Genomic DNA, 27,461 nt, shown 5'->3' on the forward strand with positions numbered 1-27,461 from the left:
ATGTTTCAGTTTTTTTTGTTTCTTTCAAACATTTCCCAACATAAACCAATGTCACCTTACAACAATTGATTTTGAGTTTCAGTGTTTCAAAATAAAATATCATACAGAATGAAATTACAATGTACCATTTGTAATTCGGTAATATGAGAGCATTGCGCAGGGGTCTGAGTACTTTTGCAAGGCACTGTATATCTGTGCATAAAAACATGTAGGAAAAGAGATGAAGCAGTCAACGGTTACTTCACAAATTCAACATTAAGCCTTCAGTCCCTAATTCTTTTCTGAAAATAGAATGAAAAATAAAAAAATAAAAATTAATTTTATTGTTTACTCCAATACAAAAATACAGTACAATATGATGTAGCAAGGCATCCACCAAGAACATTCAGCAAGTTAAGAGGACATTTTCACACTAAATACTTCAATACATTTTTTCTTCTATTCACAAAAGAACTAAAAGTCAAATGCACAAATGGGGAAACAATGCTTCTGTCTAAATGCAATCAAAGGAACAATAAGCAATTCTGTAAGAAAAGATGCAGTTCCCACATTCTTTTATGCTGCTCCTTGAGCAGACAGGAAAACAACTTTACTTGGTGTAGTGTCCACAACTAGATGATTAGTTTAATATAATTGGCTTAGTAAATGAACAATAAAATAATAAAAGCAATATTGTTCACTGAAATCTTAAACATTCTTATCTAGAAGTTCCTACTGAAATAAGCCAGACAGTAATAAGCCTGTTTATGATAAAAGTAATAAATGATTCTATAAGACCAATGCCCTCATCACATACCAGCCTTTTCCTCATATAGAAAAAAAATGCAATTTAAGAAGAGTTAGGCTTTAAACTCCAGTGAAACTCTGATTTGTCATATGGTCAAAGTTGAAACATTCATTCATCAGTTAGCATCCTAGCTTTATTTCTCTTAAAAACTGGCACTTCAATGTAAACAAGAGTGGACAGAGTTATTTATTTTGATTTCACTGTCTGAAAAAGATAGCATTTGATCTAGCAAGTTATCAGTAGGAAGAAGATCACCTCAGTGCAGCTAAAATTCCTCATCTGGAAAAGGGGAGGCTAAAGAGTCATATATAATTTTAGTTTCAGAATTTGTTAAAAAACAGAGCTCCAGTGTATTATAATTCATCTCCAAGATGTTTCTTCTTGAAAGAATCACCTGTCAGTTTGTCCTGGGCTTCCTTCATTCCTTGGATGACTGTAATGTTAAACATAAGAGATGCTTAGTAGTTTGGTTCCATTCAGTTTACATGACTGAGCAAAGCAATAATAAAATTAATACCTTACGTGAATTACTGGGGAAATCCACATGCAAAATAAAGATGGTAATGATAACTATACCAACATCAACCTAACAATTTGAGTCATAACTCCCATTTCTTAAGTTCAACTCTTCCATGCCCTTTTCCCCCCTAACTGAAGAGAGTATTTTGCCAACACTCTCATGTAACTTTCAAGTTCGACAGAATCCAAAATGTGTATGCTTAAGTTTACACCTCATAGCAGAAGAGACAAAGTTGTAAAACCCAGGTTGCAAAAGCCACATACAACAAAAGATTTGGGCTCAGATTTTTTTTTAAAAATGTAATGTTTAATAAGGGGCTGTTGGGTGCAAGCTCTATTTCCACCTTTTTAACACTCCTTATTTATAAATCACTCTTGTACTGCACTGCAAATTAATTGGGACACCCTTAGCGAAATACAAATGGTCAGAAACCTACCAGGGCTACTATGGCCATCTGATCTAAAGGCTAATTTGAACTTAATTCACATGTACCTTGTTCAGCATTGGTATAAAAATATTTGTAGCTGGGGTTTCCTCTCTCATTTATGATCTCTGGATGCACCTTTCCACTGGGATCTATAAAAACAAAGAATGGTAACATCCATGTGATGGCAACAACACAGCTCTCCAAGAGGAATAAGAAACTGCCTTATCCCTCACCCATGAAAAGGATTCTAGGAATGTAACCACCATCAGGACTAAAGGCTTCATCCTTGGGCTCCTCTTCATCCTGTAGATAAAAAAGATAAAACAAAGTAACATCAGCTCTATTTTCACAGAAATCTATCCTGTTTCTGTGTAACCAAAGGCAAGACCCATAAATCAATTGTGGAGCACATTATTTGCATGCAAAAGGTCTTCAATTCCAGACTTTGGCATCTCAAGGTAGAGCAGAGAAAGACCTCTGCCTGAACTTCTGGAGACCGGTGGCCCCTAACCTTTTTGGGCCCAGAGGAACATTTAGAAATCTAACCAACTGTGATGGGCTCCACAAAATACCCATTTCATTGTAGAAAATGTAGCTCAAAAACTCCCCCCTCCCTTCAACAGGTAAAATACCTTCTCCCCCCCCCAAACAAATAAAACCAAGACATTCCACCTCAAGGACAGGAAACACCCTCAAATTGAAATTGGGGTATGCAGGGAGTACCAAGGAGGTGTTTGAGGGCACTGAGGTGTCCAATGGTGCCATGTTGGCAACCCCAGATGTAGATAGTCCTGAGATAGACAGGATATTGGACAATCTCAGTACAAGACCACTTTCTATGTTCCTAAAACAATCTTTTAGGTCAGGGGTGAGGAAATCCGGCTCACCCTCCACAGGACACTTTGGCATTTGGGTGGGGCCACCCACCTGTCTATCACCTTCACATCAGATGATCCAATGTCAGATGATTCAAATTTTAACCTAAATTTTTAAGGAAGAATCAGGAGCGTACTCTAACTGCACTCCTTTCCAGGTTAAGTTTGGTGCCTTTTTAAAGCTGCCAAATTCAGAAAGTGCCAAATTAAGGCACGGCTGCAAGAAACAAACGGGAATGCACTTAGAGTGCACTCCAAATTCTTGTTTTTAAATTTGGTGCCATGGCTTTTTTTAAAGAATATTTTTACTCATGTTTTTCATAATCCAAACAAGTATGTTTTTTAAGTGTGTACCATGCAAATTAATGAACAAATCAATGAAGCTTTTGTCCCAGAAATAAGAGGAACGTTTTATATCATTGTTTTCTGTATCTTCATAAATGGTTTGGGCAAAACCAAATCACAGGACAAATGAGGAGAGCTGCTGGGGCACATTAGGCCTGTGGGATGAAGTTCCCTCACAGTCATCTTAGATTGTCATGGTTTTTGCAAGCACAAATAACTTGTGTTGCATTGAACATTGTGCCAGCAGATGATGTGAGACTTCTTCCTCTTGTCTCCCCTGCAACCCAACTCCTCTAAAAGATAGTAGATTTTGGGGTGCCGAAAGGGCTGCACAGGGGGAGTAGAGGGAAGTACCACTTACACAAGTGGAGATCTGTTGTGAAACATGGATGCCACCGTTGGATATCACCCCTTGAAAAGAAGGGCAAATTGCTGCAATTGCTTGTCAGTAATATTCCTTTATGAAACAGCAGAGTATAACGTTGACAACAATCATTCATTTATTCAACTTTTTTTTAAAGTATAGTTTTAATCATGTTTTTCGTAATGCAAACAAGTAATTTTAATGTGAGTGTAATGCAAAGTAATGAACAAATCAATGAAGATTTTTTTACAGATGTTTCAGATATTTCATCTTTGTTTTCTACATCTTAATAAATTGTGTCAGAAACTTCAAAGGAAGAATATGAGAAAACACTCCATTTTAGTATCATAGTGCCTAACTAACTAAAACTTACCTCAAGGTTGACCATCACAAAATTATGGGCAAGCTCTGAGATTTCCTTAGACTCAGCAAACTTTGGTTTTAAAGCTACGAAAAGTATAGAAAAGGAAAATTGAATCAGGAAAGGGTACACCTGTCATAATTCCTACATACGTGCTTCTAAGCGCAAGGGCCCTGATCAAACTTAGGGAGCAATGCTACTCGGAGGAGGCAGGTGTAAGTGGAGCCAGTGGAAGGGAAGGAGGCATAAGGTTTGGCCACATCCTACCTCTGATCAGGAGCCCTTGGGAGGGGACCACACTGGCTGTGCCAACAGAGCTCAGCGGAAGGAAAAGAAATGTATGTTTCCTTACACCACCCTTTTTCCTGGCATATTTTCTGCAGGGACTGAAGGCCACAGGACTGAGCAGAACATGCTCAAGATGCGACATAAGTTCCCCTCCCATCAGTTCTGCGCCAACACTCCCCCGGAATGCCCCTTTTTCAGGCCTTTCACTGGCTTCACTTGTGCCAGTCTCAGCTGAGCCAGCTGTGCCCAGGTAGCAGTGGATTTCTCTGGTTGCGCTGTGCCCATGCCCAGATGAAGGACTTCTGCTGGCTCTGCCAAGACCCTCCCCCTCTGCCAGGGATATGCTACATACTGTATCCCCTCAGCCTGATGCAAATGCCAGTTGGATTGCGTCCTCTGTCAGTCTCAATGGAATGAATGGGGCACAATTTTCTCATACCTAACCTGTCCTACAGATTTCAGTGGGACTTAAAGCATGACTAATTTTAGTTGGATCACGGCCAGAACCAGTCATCAAAATCTGATATCCTTGCATTTATTTAAAAAGAATCAGGAACAATCATTACTTCTGTTAATTTTACATAAAACAAACATTCTGGGTTGTGTGCAACATAGCACTAAGTTAAAGCAATACTTGTTTTGCTGGCGAAATGTTTTGTGCCAGCAGAATGCTGTTGCATAAGAGAATGAATAATCAGGTTGCTGGTGACTTTTGTTGCAACACTCTGGCTTCTTTCAGACATGAGGCTTATTGTGTTAGTTTAATGGATTAAAATGGTAGCACTTCTGTCCCGATTTCTAAAATTCCTTTCACACTGCAGTACCTGCTGCATTAAGAAACAGTAGCTTTTTCAGCCAATACACTGGCATTTTGTGTAACTGTCTTTCACACGGCTGTAATGGTCTTGTTTTTGTCCCTCACTCATTATACACATGCACACTGTAGTTCCCCACTGTGTAGGAGGTCCAAGATCTAATGCCATCACCATGCAACCTCTTTCCCTTTAGCATCTGACACACACACACACACACACACACACACACACACACACACACACACACACACACACACACACACACACACACACACACACACACACACACACACACACACACACACACACACACACACACACACACACACACACACACACACACACACACACACACACACACACACACACACACACACACACACACACACACACACACACACACACACACACACACACACACACACACACACACACACACACACACACACACACACACACACACACACACACACACACACACACACACACACACACACACACACACACACACACACACACACACACACACACACACACACACACACACACACACACACACACACACACACACACACACACACACACACACACACACACACACACACACACACACACACACACACACACACACACACACACACACACACACACACACACACACACACACACACACACACACACACACACACACACACACACACACACACACACACACACACACACACACACACACACACACACACACACACACACACACACACACACACACACACACACACACACACACACACACACACACACACACACAGAGAGCGAGAGCGAGAGCGAGAGCGAGAGCGAGAGCGAGAGCGAGAGCAGAGCCCTGCTTTTTAGCATTCTGCGAATACGGCGGCACCAGCAGGGCGATCAGCTGTAGTGTGGGGAGCTCCAGCCACCATGCTCCAGTTGACAGCGATCAGCTGCAGTGTGCAAGCTCCCTGCGCTCCATCTGACTGTGCGCTCCAGCTAATTAGCTGGAGCGCGGGGAGCTCGTGTGCTCCAGCTGATCACTGTCAGCTGGAGCGTGGGGAGCTCACATGCTACATCTGAGTAGGGCCTTCCTTTCCAGCAGTTTTTGCTTTTTGGCGAGGGCCTGGAACGGAACCTGCCGTATGAATGGGGCCCTACTGTATTTTACTTGTATAGACAAAGGGGTGGGTGGGAAATGCTGCTGATACCTGCACCTATGCTTAAACACAGGTACCATTTTCGTCAGGCAAAAAAGAAGTGCGCACCGAAAGGGTGGGAATGCACTTCAAGCTGGGATGCATGTCATGTGAGCAGCTGCAGCTAGCAAAAAACTCCTGAAATTTTCCAGGTTCCCAAACTTGCAAATGGATTATTTCAGGTATTATTTATCACAAAAATTAGCACTAAACTTGCACTATATTCCACCAGAATTCCAGAAGTAGCTAGTACGTTGTGTGAAAGTTCAAATATAATGCACAAATTACCAGGTCAGAAAAATGGAATAAAGTCAGAATAATGAAGTAAAGTGCAGTGTGAAAGCGGCCTCTGTTGTCAATTAATTTCCTCTAACACAACTGTTTCACTGAAGTCCTCTGTTGCGCAACATTAGAACTCACAAATCTGCTAGCATAAAAGCCCTTGTGCTAGTGGACAGAGAACACTGGACACATCTCAAAGTGATAAAAAAGTTATACAAATAAAAACCCAAGAAACTCAAACAATGCTTGCACCAATGGCAATATTTCTTGCCAGACATTTTATTCTGGTTTTATGCAATAAAAGACACAAAATAAATAGCCACTTGTGAATTGAAAGTATGTCATTCAAATTATTTTTATGTTTTTATTGGTGTTGGAAATGAGTTTGTTCATCAGAACCATAGTTTACATGTCTACTCTGGCAGCTGATTTTATTCATAATTTTGGTTTATAGAATCCACATGGTACCCTGCTTAGGTTACATTTCAATTGGCATTTAGCCACAGCTATGATTTCTTCACCCCCACCTTATAAGAATATTCTTATGCGTTTATACAGAAAGACAATACATACAAGGTCAATCACCTGTAACATTATATTTTCTCTTACAATTGTTATGTATCTATTCAGTTAAAGATTTAGAGTAGCTCTCAGGGAACATTAATTTATCTTACCTTTGCAAGCACCACACCAGGATTTATGAATGATTATCATGAGAGGCAACCCACTTAAAAAAAAAAAGACATTGAAATACACAATTAATGTAGCACAATACTCTTAAGGATTTATTATTTTATTTATTTAATTTAATTTATATACCGCCCTAAGCCCGAAGGCTCTCTGGGCGGTGTACATAAAAGGTAAAAGCAGGCACAATATATAAATACAATAAATATAATAACTCAAAAAAACAAAAACACACAAACAATACGAGAACCAAACAACATCCAGAATAGAACATAGTAATAAAATACTGTAAAAATACACTTTAAAATGCCTGGGAGTATAAAAAGGTTTTCACCTGGCGCCGAAAAGATAGCAGCGTCGGCGCCAGGAGCACCTCATCGGGGAGACCATTCCACAGTTCGGGAGCTGCACTCAAGCCTCCTCCTCTCTTGCTTCATCGCTCTCAGCTCCGGGGTATACCATGGGGCTGTATGAGCTCTACATAGGAGGGGGCGCATGAAAGCGATCGTGTCAACCGCCCGGGTCATCTCCATATTCCACAGTTCAACCAGGGCTTCAACAGGAGCGCCAGTCTTCTCAGTCGGAAAATCCCCTAGAGCCCTTTGGAAACCCTCAGGATCCATTAGTCTCCGGGGGCGGACCAATTTAATAGGTCCCCCACCCTTGCAGAGGGAAAGGGTCGCCGTAAGCCTAAACCTCAGCAAGCGGTGATCTGTCCATGACAATGGGGTAGATGAAAAATCCCCAACCTCCAGATCACCATCTCCCTGCCCAGTGGCGAAGATCAAATCAAGGGTATGTCCTGACACATGCGTCAGGCCAGTAACAAACTGAGACAGCCCCATGGTTGTCATGGACGCCATGAAGTCCTGAGCCGCCCCAGATAAAGCAGTCTCGGCATGAACGTTGAAGTTCCCCAGTACCAACAGTCTAGGGGACTGCAACAATATCTCCGAGACCACCTCTGTCAGCTCAGTTAGGGAATTTGTTGAGCAGCAGGGCGGGCAGTACACCAACAAAATTCCCAACCTGTCTCTCTGGCCCAGCGCAAGGTGGAGACACTCCAAACCAGTCATCACCTGTACAGGGTGCTTGGAGAGTGAGAAAGAACTCCTATAGACCACGGCAACCCCACCTCCCCGACCTTCGGCTCTACCATAATGCTGAACCATGTACCCAGGTGGGCAAAGCTGGGAAAGAGCAACTCCTCCCATATCACCCACCCAGGTCTCGGTTATACATGCCAGGTCAGCCTCCTCCTCCACAATTAAATCATAAACAAGGGAGATCTTATGTTGTACCGACCTGGCGTTTAACAACAGCATATGGAGATCCGAAGGCTGACTGATAGGACAACCAGCAGTCCTGGGGATGTGAGGAGAACCAGAACAGGTCACAGACACTACTTGTCTGGGACGAGTTCCCCTTACCTGGCATGTTCTCCTCACAACACCATACCTCCCATTACCCGTCACTACGCTAATTGGGGCCCCCGAAGGTCTCCCCGGTTGATGTATAATACACTCTCCCAGGCACATATTAAAACAGATAAAAGCACCAATACACACACACCTGATCACATTCATACAAAATAACAACAAATAATACCAAAAAATTATATCAAAATACACACACATACACACACTTAATCAATAATACAATACAATATACACTCAATACACTCAAACAATATTAAACTACAACACAATTCCAACTAAAGACTCACATATAGTAACAATTCAATCATTCACAAAACATAAACACATTCAAAGCTATTTATTACATCCAGGTGGCAGCAATGAGTTAAAAATGTTGCAAACTCAGAGCCGCAACTATATTAACAACACTGGCCGTTCTTAAAAGGACGCAATAACAGCAACAATCATACAGTCATTCACACCACACTAATCCATACACACAAAAAACAGCAGCCAGCGATGAAATTGTTCCTCTCCAGCCAGGGCAAGCAGCGTAGCAGAGTGCTGCAGTAGCAGCAACAGGCGTACTGGGCGCCCCAACAACGTCTGAACCAGGGCACAGACAGGCAAACAGCAGCACACCAGCTTCCTCCTCTCTTGCACGATGACGATAGCAAGGATGCAATACCAAGACTTACTTCTGAGTGAACATGTGTAGGATTGCTCCGTAAGGTACAATTTCAGAATGTAGATTATAAAAGGAAGAAGATTCTGCTGCCTTATTTCCGTATTAGTATTTGTCTGCCAGGACTGATAACCTCTGGACAGAGCCAAACACGCTCAAGATGCAACATAAGTTCCCCTTCCCTTGGTTCCGTGCAAACACCTCCCCAGAACATCTTGTCTTTTATACCCAATAAAAGTCTTCCTCATCACTTCAGAGGAAAAAATGTCTAATTTATTCATGTGAATTCACCTCCAGATATGCAAGCGATTTGCAGGATTAAGCCTGGAATGTGCAATGTGAAGAGAATTCTTAGGTACTGCTATGTTTGTCAAAGGTGTAGTAAAAAATCTAAGCACAACTAAAAAAGAGGGGATATTTGTAAGTCTAACAGCTGCACATCAAACTATCGCTATGGACAAGCAACATAAAGAACAAGCCTTTTGTGCTCACTGACAAACTGCCCTGTAATGACTTTGTTGTTGTTGTTGCCTTAATTGCCCAACCATCTTCTATCCAGCCCTCACTCATATTCTTCATGTATCCAATGTTATATTTTTGCACATTGCCAGCTTTGCTCTCAACCCACATATACATGCTATCATTGGAAATAGTTTTATTGTGCCTTATAGCAGGGCTGGGGAACCTGTGGCTCTCCAAATGTTGCTGAACTTCAACTTCCATCATCCTTGACCATGAAGCCATGGTAGCTGGGGCTGATGGGGTTCAACAACATATGGAGGGCCACAGATTTCCCAGCCCTACCTTCACAGGGGAAGAGACTACTTCCTATTGGTATTATTATTAGTATTATTAAAATCTAACAGAAAATGTTCAGAATGTGTTTCTCCCAAGTCAGTGTCCAGAGGATTAAAGCTCTAGTGCAGAAGTGGGGAACCTCTGGCATGTGGGCCAAACTTAGCCCTGTTTAGCCCACGAGGCTGTTTTCCCCAAACCATGCCTACTTGGTATGCAGGTAGAGATGTGGCTGGATTAGCTGCTTACAGAGCTGATCCCTGCAGAAAGCAAGACTGAAGAGCGGAACAACCTACCTGTCGATCACCTAATGTCAGATGATTGAGAGATTGGCCACTTGTCAAACTTGGCACACAGGGAAGGGGGAGATAAAGACCTGATCCACTGGGCCAAAAAAATCCCCCACCCCTGCTCTACTGCTGAACGTAATGTGACTGACTTTTGAGTAACCATGCACAGTATTGGGTTGCATATGTCAAGGAGAAATGGGGTGAGGACAGGGTTAATAGACTATTTAAATTGCTATATAACTCAGAATAAAATGGCTTTTAAAAAAACCCAACAAAAAAACACCCCAGCACTTACATCTCACATATATCTCAGCTACTCAGTTTGAGGCTACTCATTTCCAGTGGAAAATGTGATGATGATGGACTGCCTTCAAGTTGATCCTGACTTATGGCGACCCTATGAATAGGGTTTTCATGGTAAGCAGTATTCAGAGGGGGTTTCCCATTGCCATCCTCTGAGGCTGAGATGCAGTGACTAGCCCAAGGTCACCCAGTGAGCTTCATGGCTGTGTGGGGAATCAAACCCTGGTCTCCCAGGCCATAGTCCAACACCTTAACTACTACACTACACTGGCTCTCGTGGAAAATGTAGTGCCCAATAAATGCACCCAGCAGTGGTGTGTGAGGTGTGCACACACCTGTGGGGCTGCTAACCTAGATCTCCCTTGACCTTGACCTATACCCAACCTGGTTAGTGGCAGCTCTGCCCCCCCCATCGCTGCTGAATGCACCTGTGGAGTTAAAAAAGAAATCTGTTTACTTAGCTTTTTAATTAGCTTTATTCACCGAGACCGAATATCTAATATGTAAGTTTTATGTAGCAAATACAAATCCATTTTAAATGTTGAGATCCAAAGAAAATACTAAAAATATGCTTAAAGATGGATTTTACAGTGCGAGTCAAGTCTGTTTTGAACAAACAAGTCTATTAGGAAAGACACATCACCTTATCTTCTCTGGACCTTCAGTAGTTAAAGCTCACACCTAAAGGTAAAGGTGTCCCCGCACTTGTAATGTGAGTCGTTTCCGACTCTTAGGGTGACGTCTTGCGACGTTTACTAGGCAGACCATATATATGGGGTGGGATTGCCAGTTCCTTCCCCGGCCTTTCTTTACCCCCCAGCATATGCCGGGTACTCATTTTACCAAACACGGATGGATGGAAGGCTGAGTGGACCTCGACCCCTTTTACCAGAGATTTGACTTCCTCCTTCCGTTGGAATCGAACTCCGGCCGTGAGCAGAGCTTCGGCTGCGTTACCGCTGCTTACCACTCTGTGCCACGGAGTGCAATAGCTCTCTCCTTGCTTAACACAGAGAAGTCTTCTTCAATTTTCTATGCAGAATCATATTCAAATTACTGAGAATGAAATAACTATTTAACAACAGTCTCATGAACAGACCTTCCTTTGCCAGATCAGGGGTACAGTGGCTAGACCTCTCAATGAGAAGCATTATACCTGCCCGTACTTTGGAGTTAACAAGAAACTGATAGTTACAAACAACTAATTTACAATCTGCCAAAGCGCTTGCAAAGATAGAGGACAGGAGATCCTATGTTTGGGGTTTGACTGGTTGTCTGTTACGCATTCTTTTACAGATGACAGGATGCAGTGGCCATTATTCCTTAAAGCACTCAATTAGTATGCTGCTCTGTTTCTCTCACTAATCAAAATGTATTAGAATTCAATGTTGCCGTTAATGAAGCAGCTAATTTTCTACAGGCAGAGGTCCTACATTGGTGAACCTAGCTGATTTCTCATTATCCAAAATTCTCATCTGTATGTAGCATAGCTGTTAGAGAAGGTTGTCACTCCAACAATTGCACAATATAGTGTCACAGTGGGATTCTTCTCCAAGGCTTAGAGTACTCTGGCAGCATCCACCTTTAGTGGAGTGTCCATTTAGGCCTGTAGTTGAATTGTTTCACATGCATAGAACAGGCAATTGGTGAAGAAAAGTGTACCTAGTCCCAGGGCCTTCACTTTGAAGCTGAAGGATGGAGGGATGCAGATCAGGTACTGTAGGAATGTGCTGCCCCCAACAGTGGCCGGTTTCATCCTAAGATTGGTGTCGCTGCCAGCAGTGACACTAGGGCTGTGTGGACACACTGGCAGGGGTGGCTCCACTAGTGCACCTGCCTCACCCCAGGGCTCTCCAAGTAAGCTGCAGCAACACTAGTGTCAAGAGGGTGGCTCTGCCCTATTACACAGGCCGCTACTAGTAGCCTAATTGGGGCAGTTTCTCCTATCCTTTCCTCAGACACCTCTTGATATACCTGAGGAATTGTTTTTGAAGCTTGTATTAGTACAAAGCACAAAATAACTGCACTCTATCAAAATCTCAGACTTCTGAAACTCACCTGCACAGATCTATCCTCAGAAGATACCAAACTAAAAGGTGGGAGCAACAGCAGCAGAAGTTGAAAGGTGGAATGTGGAGTTTACAGCCTAAAATTCAATCTTGTAAGTAGAATTGCAGCCCTAATTTGTTTTTCATTTCAAACAAAACAGTGCTCAGGCACACTAACGATCAGTAAAACCTTTCTGTATCAGAGCACAGGTTGTCCTTTTAAAAAAAATAGTTAGAATATCCATTAATTGCAAAAGCATAATGAAATCCCAGTGTTATGGTTGAACTGAAGTGATGAGTTTCTCATGCTCTAAATAGTTTCGCAAGTCTTCTTGTGCAAGACTGGAGATCAATTTTTTGTGAATGGCTATTAGTAATATGCCCCTTTTGGGTTTTAGGTTCCGGCTGCAGTTCTAAGCATAGTCATTAAGGAAACTATACAGGTTCCAAACAGGTTTAGGCAGGCCTATTTCTACAAGGGATTCAACTAAGAGTTCTTTTTTTCATGTTGAGTTTATTTTTAGTACAATTTTTGAACAATACAAATACAGTAACATTCAAACAAAATATAAAAAGGGAAAGTTCAGTTTAATTTACTGGGACTTACTACAAAATAAACTTGATTTAGGGTTGGCCTGTCTCTCTCATAACTCTCTCATCAGAAGGGGAAAGGCTCACAACCCAAAACAAGTTTATTTTTGTATGGCAAAGGACGCTTTTATGTATAAACTCTGCCTCTTTGAGTGTAGCATTACTTCAGGATATTGCTTAACAGTAAGGGCAGCTTTATGAAAGTTTACAACTGAGTTTGCTTATCTGAAAAGCAATTATTATGGATAATAGGCAACTTTGGTACCAAGTGAGCCTGTTTAAGGTTGCAGTCTTGATTTTACAACATACCTGGCTGCTGCCTCCTTTTTCCCATCTTCTAGTGTCCGCCAGTGAATATGATCTCCAAAACCTTGAAAGGAAAAAGTGGACATATGTTGTGTAATATAAAACATCTGTTACAGAAGAAAAAATAATTTCCCCTATTTCATCACATATGAAATAAATGCATTTATTCATTTATTTATTACTTTTATATCCCACCTTCCCTCCAAAGAGCTCAATATGGTGTACATGGTTCTCCCCTCCCCATTTTATCCTCACAACAACCCTGTAAGGTAGGTTAGGCTAAGAGACAGTGACTTGTCCATAGTCATCCAGTAAGCTTCATGGTGAAGTGGGCATTTGAACCCTGGTCTCCAAACCATAGCCACAGGCAATTACAGATACCATTGCTCAGACCATCCACAAAGTTTGATGCAGTTATTCTAAAGCAAGCAAATATATTTTCTAAAAGATACATACGTGTATCTTATTTGAATTGTACTCTTTAAAAAAAAAAGAGCCTGGAAACTGCCATCTGTTGTTTCATTGTTCATGACCAACTCATGGCCTAGACTAGAGAAATTCCTCTTGAAATTGATTGTTTCCAACAGACAGAAACTGCAAGAATTATATTTGTTATCCCAAATGTTTAAAAATACAGTTTGTGTATGTTGGAACCCTCAGTATGGAACCTGCGGCATTTATTTTTGCAAAGCATATGCATTTAAAGGTAAGTAAAAACAAAAGAGAAAAAATTGGTATCTCACCTTTTCCAAATGCGCTAGCAGAAACTGCAATGAGCAACTGACAAAGGAAGAAAGTCGATAAAACTGCTAACTGAACCTTCATGATGTCTGCCAAGATCTTCACCGGGATAATTCAATCAGCACAACGATCCTCTCCAAGGCTTAAGCAATATCTAATAAACCCAAGTCAGCCTTTTTGTTTAAGAGGAAGTGATGTTATCGGACGGATGTAGGAGGGGCTTCATAGATTTGAGTCCGGGATACATTTAAAGAAAGAGTTCTCACGCTACTGTATTCAGAAGAGAAAGTCAAGTGCCTTTCTTCCCAAACTCAAAATTTCCACTTGCAGGAATTTCTAAATATTTTTGAGTTGTTCGTTTCATGTACATTTTAAAAGGCGAACTGTGCTAAGTTTGTGCCGATGAAGGGCAATAGTAACATCCGCACATCAGTTTAAAGCGCAATCCTATTATACGATTACTCCGATGTAGGCACTACTGTGTTCAGCGAAGTTTATTCTCAAGTAAGTGCCCTGATAAAATTACAGCCTCAGGCAAATGCACTGAGACTTTCTGTAAGTTTGCACGGTTAAGAATAAAGAAAACAAGCCAGACGAGATGTGAAAATGATTATTGAACGGCTAACCAAAATCTGAACAGGGCGGTTCACGACAGATGCTCTTGGAGGTCACTGATTCATAGGGTCGCCATAAGTCGTAATCGACTTGAAGGCACATAACAACAACAACCATTGTTCAGTTTCATGCTCATCAACGAGAGAAGGGGGAGGAGTAAAAAATCCCCTCTTTCCTATTATGTACGACTAGCAAGCTAATACTCTTTTACATTCCAATTTGATAAACAACTTGTGTTCATTGTAAAAGTACCATTCCATTCCTGTTTGCTTCTCTAAAGGAAGACCACAATTCCCAGCATGCACTGCTTCAAATGCCTCTTTCCTTTTCTCCGACTTCGTGCATCTGTCCAGCTGCATTGCATCGCATGCCGAGGGCTGCCGTTTTTATTGCCTGGGTAGGGCAAAGAGAAAGAAAGGACCGAGGCTGATTGCCACCGCCCGTGTTATGCAAACGAGCCGTGCTTTCTTCCAATCGGGTGAAGAGGGCGGGCCAATGATCCCGTGGTCCGAAGCCTCCTTTCTCTGGGCCCTTCTCTTTCCCTAGCTGGCCGCCATCTTGTTCTTGCCGCGTGTTGCCTTCGGAGGGTTCGTCGGACTGAGGTGAAAACTTTCTGCTTGACCCCCTGTCGCCCCTGCGCCCCTCATGACCCCACAGATCGAGCTTGCGAGTCCTCTCTCCCGCGCGCGGAGCGCCATGCACGGTGGGAGGGGCTGCTGGTGGGCCGAGGAGCAAAGGGGGAGGAGAGTGGGCCTGGCAACTAGTCGCCCTGCGGGAAGCCCTGTTTGCGCTGGTACGGGTTCTTTCGCCACACCACCACCGCCCCCTTTCAGTTCCTCTGTCAGGGCTGATGCTCGTGGACCCTTCTCTGAAACCTCCTTTTCTGCGACAGAGCTAGACTTATTAAGGGTCTTCTGGCTTTTCCACTAGCTCCACCCCCTCCTAAAACACCCAGCGGGGTGTCTTCCGCACTTTGGGGGATGGTCAGTCCTTTAGGACCAGCAGGACTCCATACTTGCTTCGCTCTACTTCCCTGAATAGTATAGGTTACGTTGTGGACGGGGTTCCCTTCCCTCAGGGTTGCATAGTGAGGAAGCTTCCATACTGCACTTTATGCACCGGGGGCATAAAGGGCCTTGTTCCCTTAGGAAAGCCCCTCTGCCACACCAGGCATTGGCAGTGTGGAATCTTTTCATTTTCTGTGTAGACTTCACTGCTTGCCTGTATATTTCTAGTTTGATCAGTTGCTGTATTTTAATTTTGGAGACCTTGTTTTTGCCTCCTTCAGTTCATTGGGCTCCATTATATTGCAGTCTGTACACTGTAAGATTGGTTTCTACACTATGCAGCTTTATTTCTTGATAGCACCCTTTTCTTTTAAAGCGCTTGGAATCTACACCTTAACTATAATAGGATAAGGGGCTGTGAAGTTTTGAAGGGCCTATTGTGCTTACAGAATTAAACAATATAGATTTCCCTTTCCATTGACCCCTTGATTTTAACACTCTCTGTATCAGCAGTTGAACTTCTCTGTAATCCCTGACAAAAAAGTGGAGAAGAGAGGCCATCCTCCTAAATATTTTCCTTCATGCAGAACTACATTTCCTTGTTACTCAGCTCTAGCTATTAGTTTTTCTTCTTCAGGAAAATGTGCCAAGGGTTCCATCTTTTCAAGGTTGAAATAGAGACCATTCCTATTGTGTTTTTCTCTGCTCCTAATCTGAATTTCTTTGTACTCTCAGTGTTGAATCCATCATGTGGATCTCACTATCTAACTCAGTCTTTCCCAACCAGTGTGCCTCCAAATGTTGTTGGACCACAACTCCCATCTTTCCTGACCATTGGCAATGCTGGCTGAGGCTGATGGGAGTTGTGGTCCAACAACATCTGGAGGCACACTGGTTGAAAAAGGCTGATCTAACTCCTTGATAAAGCAGTTGTCGCTTCTTGTTTCTGAGAATGTCTTTCTCCTTTTTTCAAATCACAGAAGGGATAGAGCTTGTGAGCCCTTGATAAAGGAAAACTGTTCTTTTGCTTCTCTGCCAAATGTTTACCTGTCATTTTCAACCTGCAGGGAATCCAGTTTGCGAAGTATATGCTGATTAACTGGAAGTTCTGTTTAGTCCTATTGAAAAATGTCAACAGGTTATCATGGATTAGAGAATAAAAAGCCACATCCCAGCATTAACTTTTCCTGAAGCGTGTGCACACTTCTTGATATGGAGTGGCATCTTTTAAAATGAAATGCGAGTAGATCTAACCCACGTTCCAAATTAAACCCATTGCAGATCAGAAATAGTGCTAGCTATTTTACATATATAGTTATGTCAAATAAGTTGTTAGAATAGTTAGTTTACATATGTATCTCTGCTGGTCATTATCCCGGTCCTAGATGTAGTTGTACTGAACATTAGAACTTTAATCCAGTGTTCCCATAAATCTCATTCAAGCAGATAAGACATGGGGTTGACTGGTTAAGTGTTTGTATGTAGAGGGCATACTCGCATATGGTAACATAGGAAAGGTTGAATGAGGGTGTATTTTCATAATTTGTTTGCTTCCTAATTTATGTAGTAGGACAAAAAATCACATTGAAATTCCTATGATTTATGTGTATCTGCACATGAGCATTGTCTCATGTACATAATGGAATATTTTTACTTGCATATAAGTATGTTTAGGATTGGGGCTTCTGTGTTTTTAGGGTTGCAAATTATCCTAGGCACTCTTTCTTGGACCATTTGTAAACATTTTTAGAATTCCACTGTAAAAGTGAGCATCATGGATTGATAATCCTAGGTTCATATCTCTTTTCAGTTAGCCTGCAGCAGGGATAGGGGAAGTGGGGAAAGCAGTGCTTCTCGTCTCCTTCCTGAAGATAATCAAGGGTTATGAAAGGGGGAGAGGCAATATGTTTTCAACACTTCCATTTCCTCTCCCCCCCCCCCAATCCAGGAACTAGGTTCAGTAATGGGAAGGGATATATTGTAGCTGTTATTAGTAGGTTAGTTGTGTCTGTGTTGAAGTATACACGCTTGGTATTTTGAAAGACAGCGAAGTATAAGAAAGAAATCTGAATATGTTGTAAGCCTAGCAAATGTATTTCTTTTTCAGGTAAAGCACGATGAATCAAGAAAAGCTGGCTAAACTTCAGGCACAGGTCCGAATAGGTGGAAAGGTATGAATACAGGAATATAATTTTTTCATTCATAATTATTGTATGTACATAGTTAGTACTATGGATAGCTATTTAATATAACATTGATGCGTATATAAATATTTTCCATACTTTAGGGTTTTCTGGACCACTTTTTTCCCTCAGGCTGTTGCTCATTCTAATGCACACATGCAGTTTCTGAGTATAGTCCTAGTAATGATGGCTAAATTCCTTTGGGAAGAAATAGGTTCAGACTGTGGTGGTGGTGGTGAACAGTCTTACTGTAAAAGCAGAGCAACATTTTCCACAATATGTCTTGTGGCCCCTAAGTAGTTGTTGCTGGCAACTTCTTGGTAGGAGTACTGACATGTGAAGCTGAAAAGGGATTGCCTGTTTCCTGCTCAAAAAGGTAGGGTAGCAGAAATGGAATTGGGGGCACATAAGAGGTCTGAAGACCATCTTTGGCCACGTATTATTGTGTCCCCTCACTTTGCTTCCTTTCTCCCCCTGTAGAAGTTGTCCTTGAATGAAGCCTCCCTTCCTGCCTTGCAGGCAACAACTTTGAATGCCCTATTCTGCCTTTCCTTCATCTAAGTCTCATGCATTAATGGGCATCTGTTGAAACAAATTTTTGCCTGTAAAACCTCATGCTGCAATACATGTGTTAGGTTCTAAGGTGCCCAAAGATTATTTTGTTGTTTTTGATATGTTTGATATATTTTTCTTCATTGTGGAGCAATGCTTTATTTTCTCATTGTGTTTCTCAGGGTACAGCTCGTAGAAAGAAGAAGGTAGTCCACAGAACAGCCACAGCTGATGATAAAAAGCTTCAGAGTTCACTAAAAAAATTGGCAGTAAACAATATTGCTGGGATTGAAGAGGTACATCAGTATAAAACATTTTCTGTCATATCTAAATGATTTATTTTTTGACTGATCACAGGGATCGTGAAATTTTTCATTTTAGTTTAACATGGAACAGAGATAGTGAACTTGTGGCCTATGGGCCAGATCAGACCACCTCAAATATTTTTTTCTGGCCTCTAGCAACCTTACTGCATCTTAAATACAGTGCACCTCAAACTTTGTTGACTGTTTCACTTGTGAAAAGGAACAGTGTGATTTAGGTGTGTGAGTGAGTGAGAGAGAGATTCTACAATTTAAAGTACATATGTACTTTATTACATATGTGACACCCCTTGAATAACAGAGAACATTCATTCAACTCTTAGTGCAGGATGCTGCAGACCTTGTTATGGAGCCATGAAGGAGATTATTTGTGTGACAAAACACATGTGCAGCCAACTTATAACTAGGGCTTTCACCTTGCTTTCTCCAGTTGTCGCCTATGAATGCTCATGCCATTTTGCAGTAAAAAGCTTATTAGTAGATAGTCTTACGGTGCTGGCAAACACATTTCTCTTTTAAAAAGAAGACTAATGTGGCTCTCATATAAATCAGGGATGGGGAACCATTGGCCTTGCTGGCTGGAGCTGATGGGCTTTGGAGTCCAACAATATCTGGAAGGCTACAGGTTTCTCATCCCTGATATAAACACACAATACTATAAAAACAGTGTGTAACACTATACAGGCATAAATACATTCTGTAAACTCTTTAGAGGAGTTTCAGTCCACCTTTGAAAACTGGATAGATTTTTAAATTAGACCACTGTTTGAATAATAGCTGTGGGTGCTATCTAGTGCTGTTTGGAAGGAATCAGTCAGGGATAGTGGGGAGGGAGGCAATTTTCAGCAATTCCCCAGTCCTCCAAAACATATTTAAGAGATGTGAGGGGGCTGCAGGGGAGAAGGGGAATAACTGAAAATTGCTGCCTCCTCTCTTCTGAGGGATTCCTTTCATCAGTGGAGAGGGAGCCTTGAATACCACCCTGAATAATTTGGTCATCTGGGATGATTGAGCAACATATGGTCTGTGAGCTGTATTTGGAAGCAGATTTCTCTTGTTCAGCCCTTTTTTTTAGAAGACAGGACCCAAAGAACGTTGTGTTTCTTTCTCAAAGAACAGCTCCTGGTGCCCAAAACAACCCCCTTAATCTCATATTGGCCTATGCCATGAAAAATAATTGTGATACCGTTGACATCTTGATATACATTTATCTTAATTAATTAACCTGATTAATTAACCTGATTAAATGTCTTTTGCTTCCTGCATTGGTTGCTTGAATGAACAATATCCCTTGTCATATTTTACCTTTGACTTGTACTTGTCAAGGATTTCCCCATCAAATTTCCATATCTCCAGTTGTGGAATTCACATTATTTAGTTACTTTTATTTTGGTTTTATAGTAGTGCAAGTGAGGAACTGCTTGCACAAAAGACTATGGCTCAGTTCAGACATAAGGACATCATATTGCTTCCTTCCTAACTTTCCTCCTCATTCCCACGTGAGGGAGAAGGTTTGAAGTGTCCTCTTCCAGTTTGTTGCAAATTAATAGTTTTCCACAAATTGTGCCTTGCCCTCAAAGGGGGATCCATGCAAGCCATGGTTTACTTTTGTGCCAAGATCCTGCACCAGGATCAAACTGTGTGTTTTCACTTGATAGCCAGCTATGGGTTGCTGCAAACCAGAATTAATCTCACCTTCTGCATGAAATAAGAGAGAAGGGATGTAGGGCAAGTGCAAACCTGAGGATTGCATTCTCTAAGCAACAAACCATGTTTTGTTATTACATCTGAATTAATCTAGTGAAAATCCAGTCTGCTTGTCTGCAAGATACAAAGTTTTAATGGACAAAGTTGTTTGGCTTGTCATCCTAGCCACATGAAACGGAAGGATTTTCTCTAAGTAACTTACATCCCTTTCCTAAAGGCGTTGTGTATGAAAGTATCTGAAGTATTCTAGATGAATGAAGTAGACATTTTGGCCACATACTCTACATGTAGAAAATGGGATTGTGTGGAATGATATTTATATATTTGTTTAACATACTACATTTATTTTTCAAAGTTCCTAGACAGTCTTCTATCCAAGTACTGGCCTGACGTGGATCTGCTTAGCTTCACTGGGGTTCAGACAATGATAGGGAGCCATACTTTTCACTAAGCAAGTTAAGCATCTGCTTATAGCAGATGTTTGAGAGAGTAGAAGAACTCCTGCTGCCCTGTGGGAACACGTCTAGCACTGTGTTGGTTGCTTTGGCTCGCTTCCAGAGGAGCACTGTTCTGTAGAGGTCACACAGTTCTGAAGAGATCGTGCGGTGCCTCACAATGGGCTGGAGAAACATTATGAATTATGCAGTTTGACATTGTGTTTGGATAAGGCAGTATAGGAGCATTAAACCAAGGATTGCTACCTAGGGACACAACCAAACGACAACATTTAAACAAAGTTGAAATCAATTTAAAAGTCATGCTTTTGTCAGAAAACTTTGAGAGTTGTAATTTTACAAATCCTGAGAATTCTTTGTTTTTGTGAAACAGCCAGAGATCTTTTAGTGCAATGGCATAGCTCAGCTTTTCACAATGACCATGCACTTCTTTATTTGCAGATATTGGTGCATATTATATTGCACATGTGTGCACATGCATAATCGATTGAGCCTAGCAAAACACACTTGTACAATAATTGTGCACTATTCTGGAAAAGCACCAAGTTTACACCCAGGGCTGTGGAGTCGGTACACCAAACCTTTGACTCCAACTCCTCTATTTTTCTACTGTCCCACTCCGACGCCGACTCCAACTCCACCCAAAATTGCTTCCAACTCCACAGCCCTGGAAAGGGCTGTAAATGTCTTTTTAAATTGGAAGCTCTCCTACGAGCATTTTTATCGCTGTCTGAATATGCTCTGATCTTGGCATCATAGCATTTGCCTTCATCTGGGTCCTGTGTCATACACTGACATACAGTGTTTTCCATCTTGAGTTATGGTGAAATGCTCAACTACAGCTGACTTCATGGGAAGCTTCTTTGACATTTTGAAATTATATTTTAAAAAATTTGTCAATCAAAATTTATTTTGAAATCGGAGTCGGTACATTTCTTCCGACTCCACCCAAAATTGCTTCCAACTCCACAGCCCTGTTTACACCATATGTGAACTAATAAACAATGAGCGCTTACATATTTTTGTGAAAAGGTGCTTGATTTGTTGGCATTATGGTAGTTTCCAGACTTCTCTGCAATGGAGGGAAAGAGCAATAGCAGTTAAAACAGGGTTGAAACAAGTTTACATTTGTATTTCTAGATGCACCTTTATGTTTGTAAGCCTTGCCTTTGAAGCATGATAGTTTATTTTAGATGTACAAAATTGGTAGAATATTTAGATCAAAATTATGAAAGTCTGTCTCCATTTCTCTTTCAGTCTTGAGAAATGTTACTTTGCTTTTATATTGACTTTGGTGTTGATATAACTTTGATAAAATCTTATGAACCTGATACTTTAGTTATGAGTTTGAATTCTGATTGCTTTATGAAATCTTACACTCCCAGCTAATGTATTTTTTATATTATGTGCACTGATGATAGTGTATACAAATCTCTGTTCCGGTTTCAGGCCTGGCTAATTGTATATGCAACTACTTACATTTCATTTTGTTATGGATGCCCACTATTGCAAAATTTAAAATTTTGGTTATTGGTTTTTTCCTTAATAGTACTCTTTGGAATACTAATTAAGATGCATGAATTTTAATAGATCTATATTTAAAACAGGTGAATATGATAAAAGATGATGGAACAGTTATTCATTTCAACAATCCCAAGGTCCAGGCTTCGCTCTCTGCAAACACTTTTGCAATTACTGGTCACGCTGAAGCCAAACCAATTACGGAAATGCTACCTGGCATCTTAAGCCAGCTGGGTGCTGACAGCTTAACAAGTCTCAGAAAGTTAGCTGAACAGTTCCCAAGGCAAGGTAGGTATCCCTGTCTGAGACAACTACCCTGAAGATTTTGAAACGTGGCTTTTGCTTCCATTGCTGCTTGTTAACAAAAAATTCCTGATGAACAATAAGGGCCAACCTTTCTTATTTTGAATAGCTTTTCTGCACTAGGCTTTCTGCTTTGTATCATCCCGCCTCTAGTTACATACCTAATTTCTCTGGAGTTTCTAATAGCATAGAACAGCTGTATACTTCTGTGCATGTTTATTCACAGGTAAGTCCCAATGTGTTTAATGGACCTTGTTTCAAAAATAATTATGCATAAGATTACAGCATTCACTTAAAATCAAGTCTTGTTACTCCTTTGCTGCACTCATTTCATAATAACTATATGTGTAGGAACATAGGAACCTGCCTTATACTGAGTCAGACCATCACTCCATCTAACTCAGTATTGTCTACACTGTCTGGCAGCAGCTGTCCAGGGTTTCAAGCAGGGGATATTCCCAGTCCTACCTCAAGATGTCAGGGATTAAACCTGGGACCTTCTGTATGCAAGGCAGATGCTCTACCACTGAGCTACAGCCTTTCCCCAATAAAGGATCCACAATTATTATTCTGTGTATTGATAGTATGTTAAAAATATCACAGTATGCGGCATCATTGGTTGTGTGTTTTATATTTTGGGAAATGGAGGTTTTGTGTTAAAATGTAATGAAATAGTTGCATTCTGTAGTGTTGCACTATTTCTAAACAGATTTTATTCAGTCAAAGCCAGAAATTACATGTTGCTTATAAACATCTGAGTCATAACCTCATAGCAGCCTCTAAAAATAATGATCTTTGTAAGTTGCTGCTTCTATTTTATTCATTAATTTTCCACTGCCACTGTTTGTATAAAACAATGCAATTTTATTTGCAAAGTTCTGTTTTGTGCGGTAAACTGTGGCCTTTTCTTTACGCATGCTGAATTTGTGTCTTACATTGAGAGAACTTTGTTAAAACCATATATAATTTTTTATATTTTCATTTCTAGTGTTGGATAGCAAAGTACCAAAATCAGAAGATATTGATGAAGAAGATGATGACGTTCCTGGTAAGATTCTTCTGCATAATTTTAAAACTATTTAGTGTGCATTTACTTGCCTGAGCTCATGATAATGCTGTATTTAATTAGAGAAGCTATTCATTGAGTTAATCATAGATATTAAGGAAAAATTCTTTGTAATAATTACACAATATGAATACTGGGGCATACACAACTGTCATTGGCCCAGACACAGGGAACCACAAGCTTTTGCAGAAGGCTGTGCATCTGCTGCTGTGCCTGTGGTCTCAACAAGTACTCTGTGCGAGAGACTGAGGCACCTCCCAGGTGGGGTGAGAAACTCAAATAGTGGATTCTGTGTTAGAATAGTATTTTAAAAACAAGTGGGGCAAGAAATTGGCTGTAACTAAAGCAATTGATAGAACCAGGGGATGGGGCTACTCATGGTTGTATATGTATTGTGGTATCTTCTATCTTTCAGAAACTTTTAAGAAACTGTTGGCTACATAAATTAAATGTTGGTCAACTTTTAGCAATTGAACTCTTTAATTTTTTTAGAAGGGTCACATATGTAACTGCAATGGAATTATTTTGCAAGACAGGTCTAGAGATTTCATTTATTTTAGCCATTGTGGGAAAAAGTTTGAAAAATTAATATTGGCAAAATACAGGTTACATTAGTTGTTTACACTCAGAGGTCTGTTTTCCATAAGCCATAGTTGTGATCATGCTGATATGATAAGGGCTGCAATCCAGTGACCTTTACAAAGGAAGTGAACTTCATTGTACACAGTTAACTTACTTCCAAGTAAGCAGGCTTGGGATTGTGCTGTAGATCATCCTTGTGTAATGGCTATATGTGGGCTGGTCCGGCAATGGACCTCAGTCTAGGAGCTGCAGTGTTGCTTGACATTTTAATGTAAACACTGTGTAGGGATTATTTTCATTACACTATTAGAGTGTTGGACTACGACCTGGGAGACCAGGGTTCAAATCCCTACATAGCCATGAAGCTCACTGGGTGAGCTTGGGCCAGTCACTGCCTCTCAGCCTCAGAGGAAGGCAATGGCAAAGTACCTCACTTATCATGAAAACCCTATTCATAGGGTTGCCATAAGTCAGGATCAACTTGAAGGCAGTCTGTTTCCATTTTTTCATAGTCTTCTTGGTAAAATATATATTTTAAGAAAAAATGTTTCTCTTTGACTGTCGTACTGAAAATTGCTGTGTTATAATTTCCATCTTTTTCAGATCTTGTAGAAAACTTCGATGAAGCATCAAAAAATGAAGCTAATTAATTAATTAATGGTTCTGGAAGTTGACATGGACTAGATTTAAGAAATCAGCTTTGTGGTTCCAAAGTTTTACAGAAACATTGAACATTACCCGTTTAATAGTTCATAATATAAAATATTTTGTATTTTAATTATGCTGCTTGTTCAGCATTTCCTGTCAGTTGATTTTTGCATTTTGCACTTACTCCCAGGATCTACCTTTTCAGTTAAAAAAGAAAAAAAACACAAATAAGACATTTTCAGTGCAGATTAAGAGGTGTGTGCATGTGTGTGGGATGTGTGTATGTGGCTTTGCGTATAGTGGAGAGGAAATCGGTGAACAGATCTGTTTGACTTTCCCTTCCCCTTCTAAAGTAGAAATAACATAAGCCTTTAACTTGGTTAAAGTAACCTTTCTTATTGCTACCAAACAGTTCACATAAAATAGTGAAAAGTTAGTCTAGCTTGCCTACATTTCATGAACATTTACTAATAACATTTGGGTTTAATTTTCTTTAACTATTATATTTGCAAATGTATTTCTTTTCCATAGTGACATTGTGTATGTTCAGTTTTCCATCAGCCTCCTTTTTACTCTAAATTGTACCAAAGACAGGGTATTAATTAACAAGCATGTTTGTTGCAACATTTTTAAAAAATACATAAGAGTGCCCCCGCCCCAGCTCCTTTCTCGTTCACCTTAATATTTAACTTGGGCTGCATTCACATGTTATGGAGTAATCTACTTTTCTTTGGATAAATGCACTATTCTGTGAAGTCCTGCTTGTTTGTGCTGAGCAAGTGCCATTCTTGCATTTATGGCAAGCTTTTGTTAAAATCTGCAAGAAACCAGATTATATTCTTGTTCAGGGTTTCTGGTAAAAGATCACAATGTCTGGGACTGTGCTAAAGAGTGGAGGCTGCATTCTATTTAGTGCTGTATCCAATGTGTAGTAGTTTCTCTTTGGTACAATTAGCTGATTTTCATTTACACCTCTCTTCAAAGTGCTGAATGCCATTTGATCATATTCATCTCAGCTAAGCAGTAATCCTCTTTATTTGTGGGTATATTTTCCGTTAGTATTGCTCACTTTTAGAGGAGGAGAAGAGTCTCAACTCAGATTTTAAGTAGAAAATAGGGCATCATTGTACTCTGGTAGATAATTTTGTTAAAAGAGGTAAAACAGTTTGAATGTTACAATTCAACTCCCAAGAGTATTTGAGCTCCTATCTTATTTCAAGACACTAGAATCTGGAAGTGTAGTTTGGATGATACCGAACGAACAAGGGAAGTGCTATTGGTTGTGTTGTGTTTTGTCTTGTGCCTAAATTGTCCAAGAAAAGGCTTAAAACATTAATTTTGAGGGTTGTGTGCCCTCACTTCTATCTGCAGCCTACTCTGGGTTACAGTCACATTTGAAAACAAATGCCCTGCTCTGGTGCGCAAAGAATAGTGGCAGTATCCAGTATTTTCTAAGCCTTCCTTCAAACTGCTCAGTGTGAAGCTCTTCCTAGCGGTTCTTCAAAGGTGCTTGGTGTAATCTTTGCAGTTGAGCATCATTTTAACCTTTGTCAAGGGCAGCTATGGCTTGGGAAAGCCATCTTATCTTTGGCGTACTTTTGAGACATATCCACTTTCTGTGTAGAGACATACACCCAGTGACTATAAAGTGTGAGGCTATCAGTATGTCAGCATTCTAGTGACATCAAGCTGAACCATGAAGGCAGAGCTTGTAGTGGTTTGTCATCTGGACTGCTCACTTGATTTTATAGATTTGTTTGGTTTTCTTGTTCTATTTTATATAATACATGGATCTTAATAAAATAATTCAAAAGAGGCAATGTTCCCTCTTGTGTGTTATCTCCTTCTCACAACAGCACTAATAGAGGAACAAAATGTGGTTACAGGTGATGCTTTAATCAGCAGTACACTTGCTATGCTACATTTTTGAAGATTTATTCTTGCGCATATGCAAAAATAGGCATAGTTCCTTTCAATGTCTTTTCTGTCCCATGAGACACAAAATGAACATCTAGAAACAGTTTTGCTGAGAGCTTTGACTGATCAGTGTGAGTGACACTCGCAGAATTTCACAGCCATGCTGCTTTATAAATAGCATTTTAGTTCACTTGTTAGTAATTTTATTAGTGATGATCTACAACATAATGAACTTTAATTTCTTGACTAAATCCAGAATGAGTAAATACTTCAAGATCGTAAAGGGTAAGCATTTGGCGTATGTTGGATTCCTTTTACCAACAAAAAACATACCCTCAGATCTCCAGCTATTCACTTATCATTTGCCAGTTTATGTGTAAACCTTGTTTCATATGTGTGGAAATCAACTATTTTGCATAGTGATTGTTACTTTTTCCTGTATGCAAAGA

At 40.6% G+C, this 27,461-nt stretch overlaps 2 protein-coding genes across 4 annotated transcripts; one reads left to right on the forward strand and one right to left on the reverse strand.

Annotated features, from left to right (window-relative positions):
* Window positions 1-302: 302 nt before the first annotated feature.
* Window positions 303-14,331, reverse strand: TXNDC12 (thioredoxin domain containing 12). Its single transcript, XM_061632983.1, has 7 exons — window positions 14,136-14,331; window positions 13,396-13,456; window positions 6,944-6,996; window positions 3,692-3,765; window positions 1,968-2,037; window positions 1,800-1,883; window positions 303-1,220 (listed from the first exon to the last, which is right to left on the reverse strand). Exons 1-7 carry the CDS (start codon window positions 14,215-14,217, stop codon window positions 1,141-1,143), a joined length of 504 nt encoding a protein of 167 aa, XP_061488967.1. The 5' UTR covers window positions 14,218-14,331; the 3' UTR covers window positions 303-1,140.
* Window positions 14,332-15,151: 820 nt separating this feature from the next.
* Window positions 15,152-26,911, forward strand: BTF3L4 (basic transcription factor 3 like 4). Of its 3 annotated transcripts, none has more exons than XM_061632984.1 (6): window positions 15,152-15,350; window positions 17,863-17,926; window positions 18,673-18,786; window positions 22,583-22,784; window positions 23,788-23,847; window positions 25,051-26,911. In XM_061632984.1, exons 2-6 carry the CDS (start codon window positions 17,873-17,875, stop codon window positions 25,095-25,097), a joined length of 477 nt encoding a protein of 158 aa, XP_061488968.1. In that variant the 5' UTR covers window positions 15,152-15,350; window positions 17,863-17,872; the 3' UTR covers window positions 25,098-26,911. The 3 variants fall into 3 exon arrangements, with proteins under 3 accessions (XP_061488968.1, XP_061488969.1, XP_061488970.1); XM_061632985.1 differs by lacking the exon at window positions 15,152-15,350 and adding an exon at window positions 15,453-15,541; XM_061632986.1 differs by lacking the exon at window positions 15,152-15,350 and adding an exon at window positions 15,592-15,731.
* Window positions 26,912-27,461: the final 550 nt, after the last annotated feature.

The sequence above is a fragment of the Rhineura floridana genome, chromosome 6 (genome assembly GCF_030035675.1).
Source record: "Rhineura floridana isolate rRhiFlo1 chromosome 6, rRhiFlo1.hap2, whole genome shotgun sequence".
Classification (NCBI taxonomy): domain Eukaryota; kingdom Metazoa; phylum Chordata; class Lepidosauria; order Squamata; family Rhineuridae; genus Rhineura; species Rhineura floridana.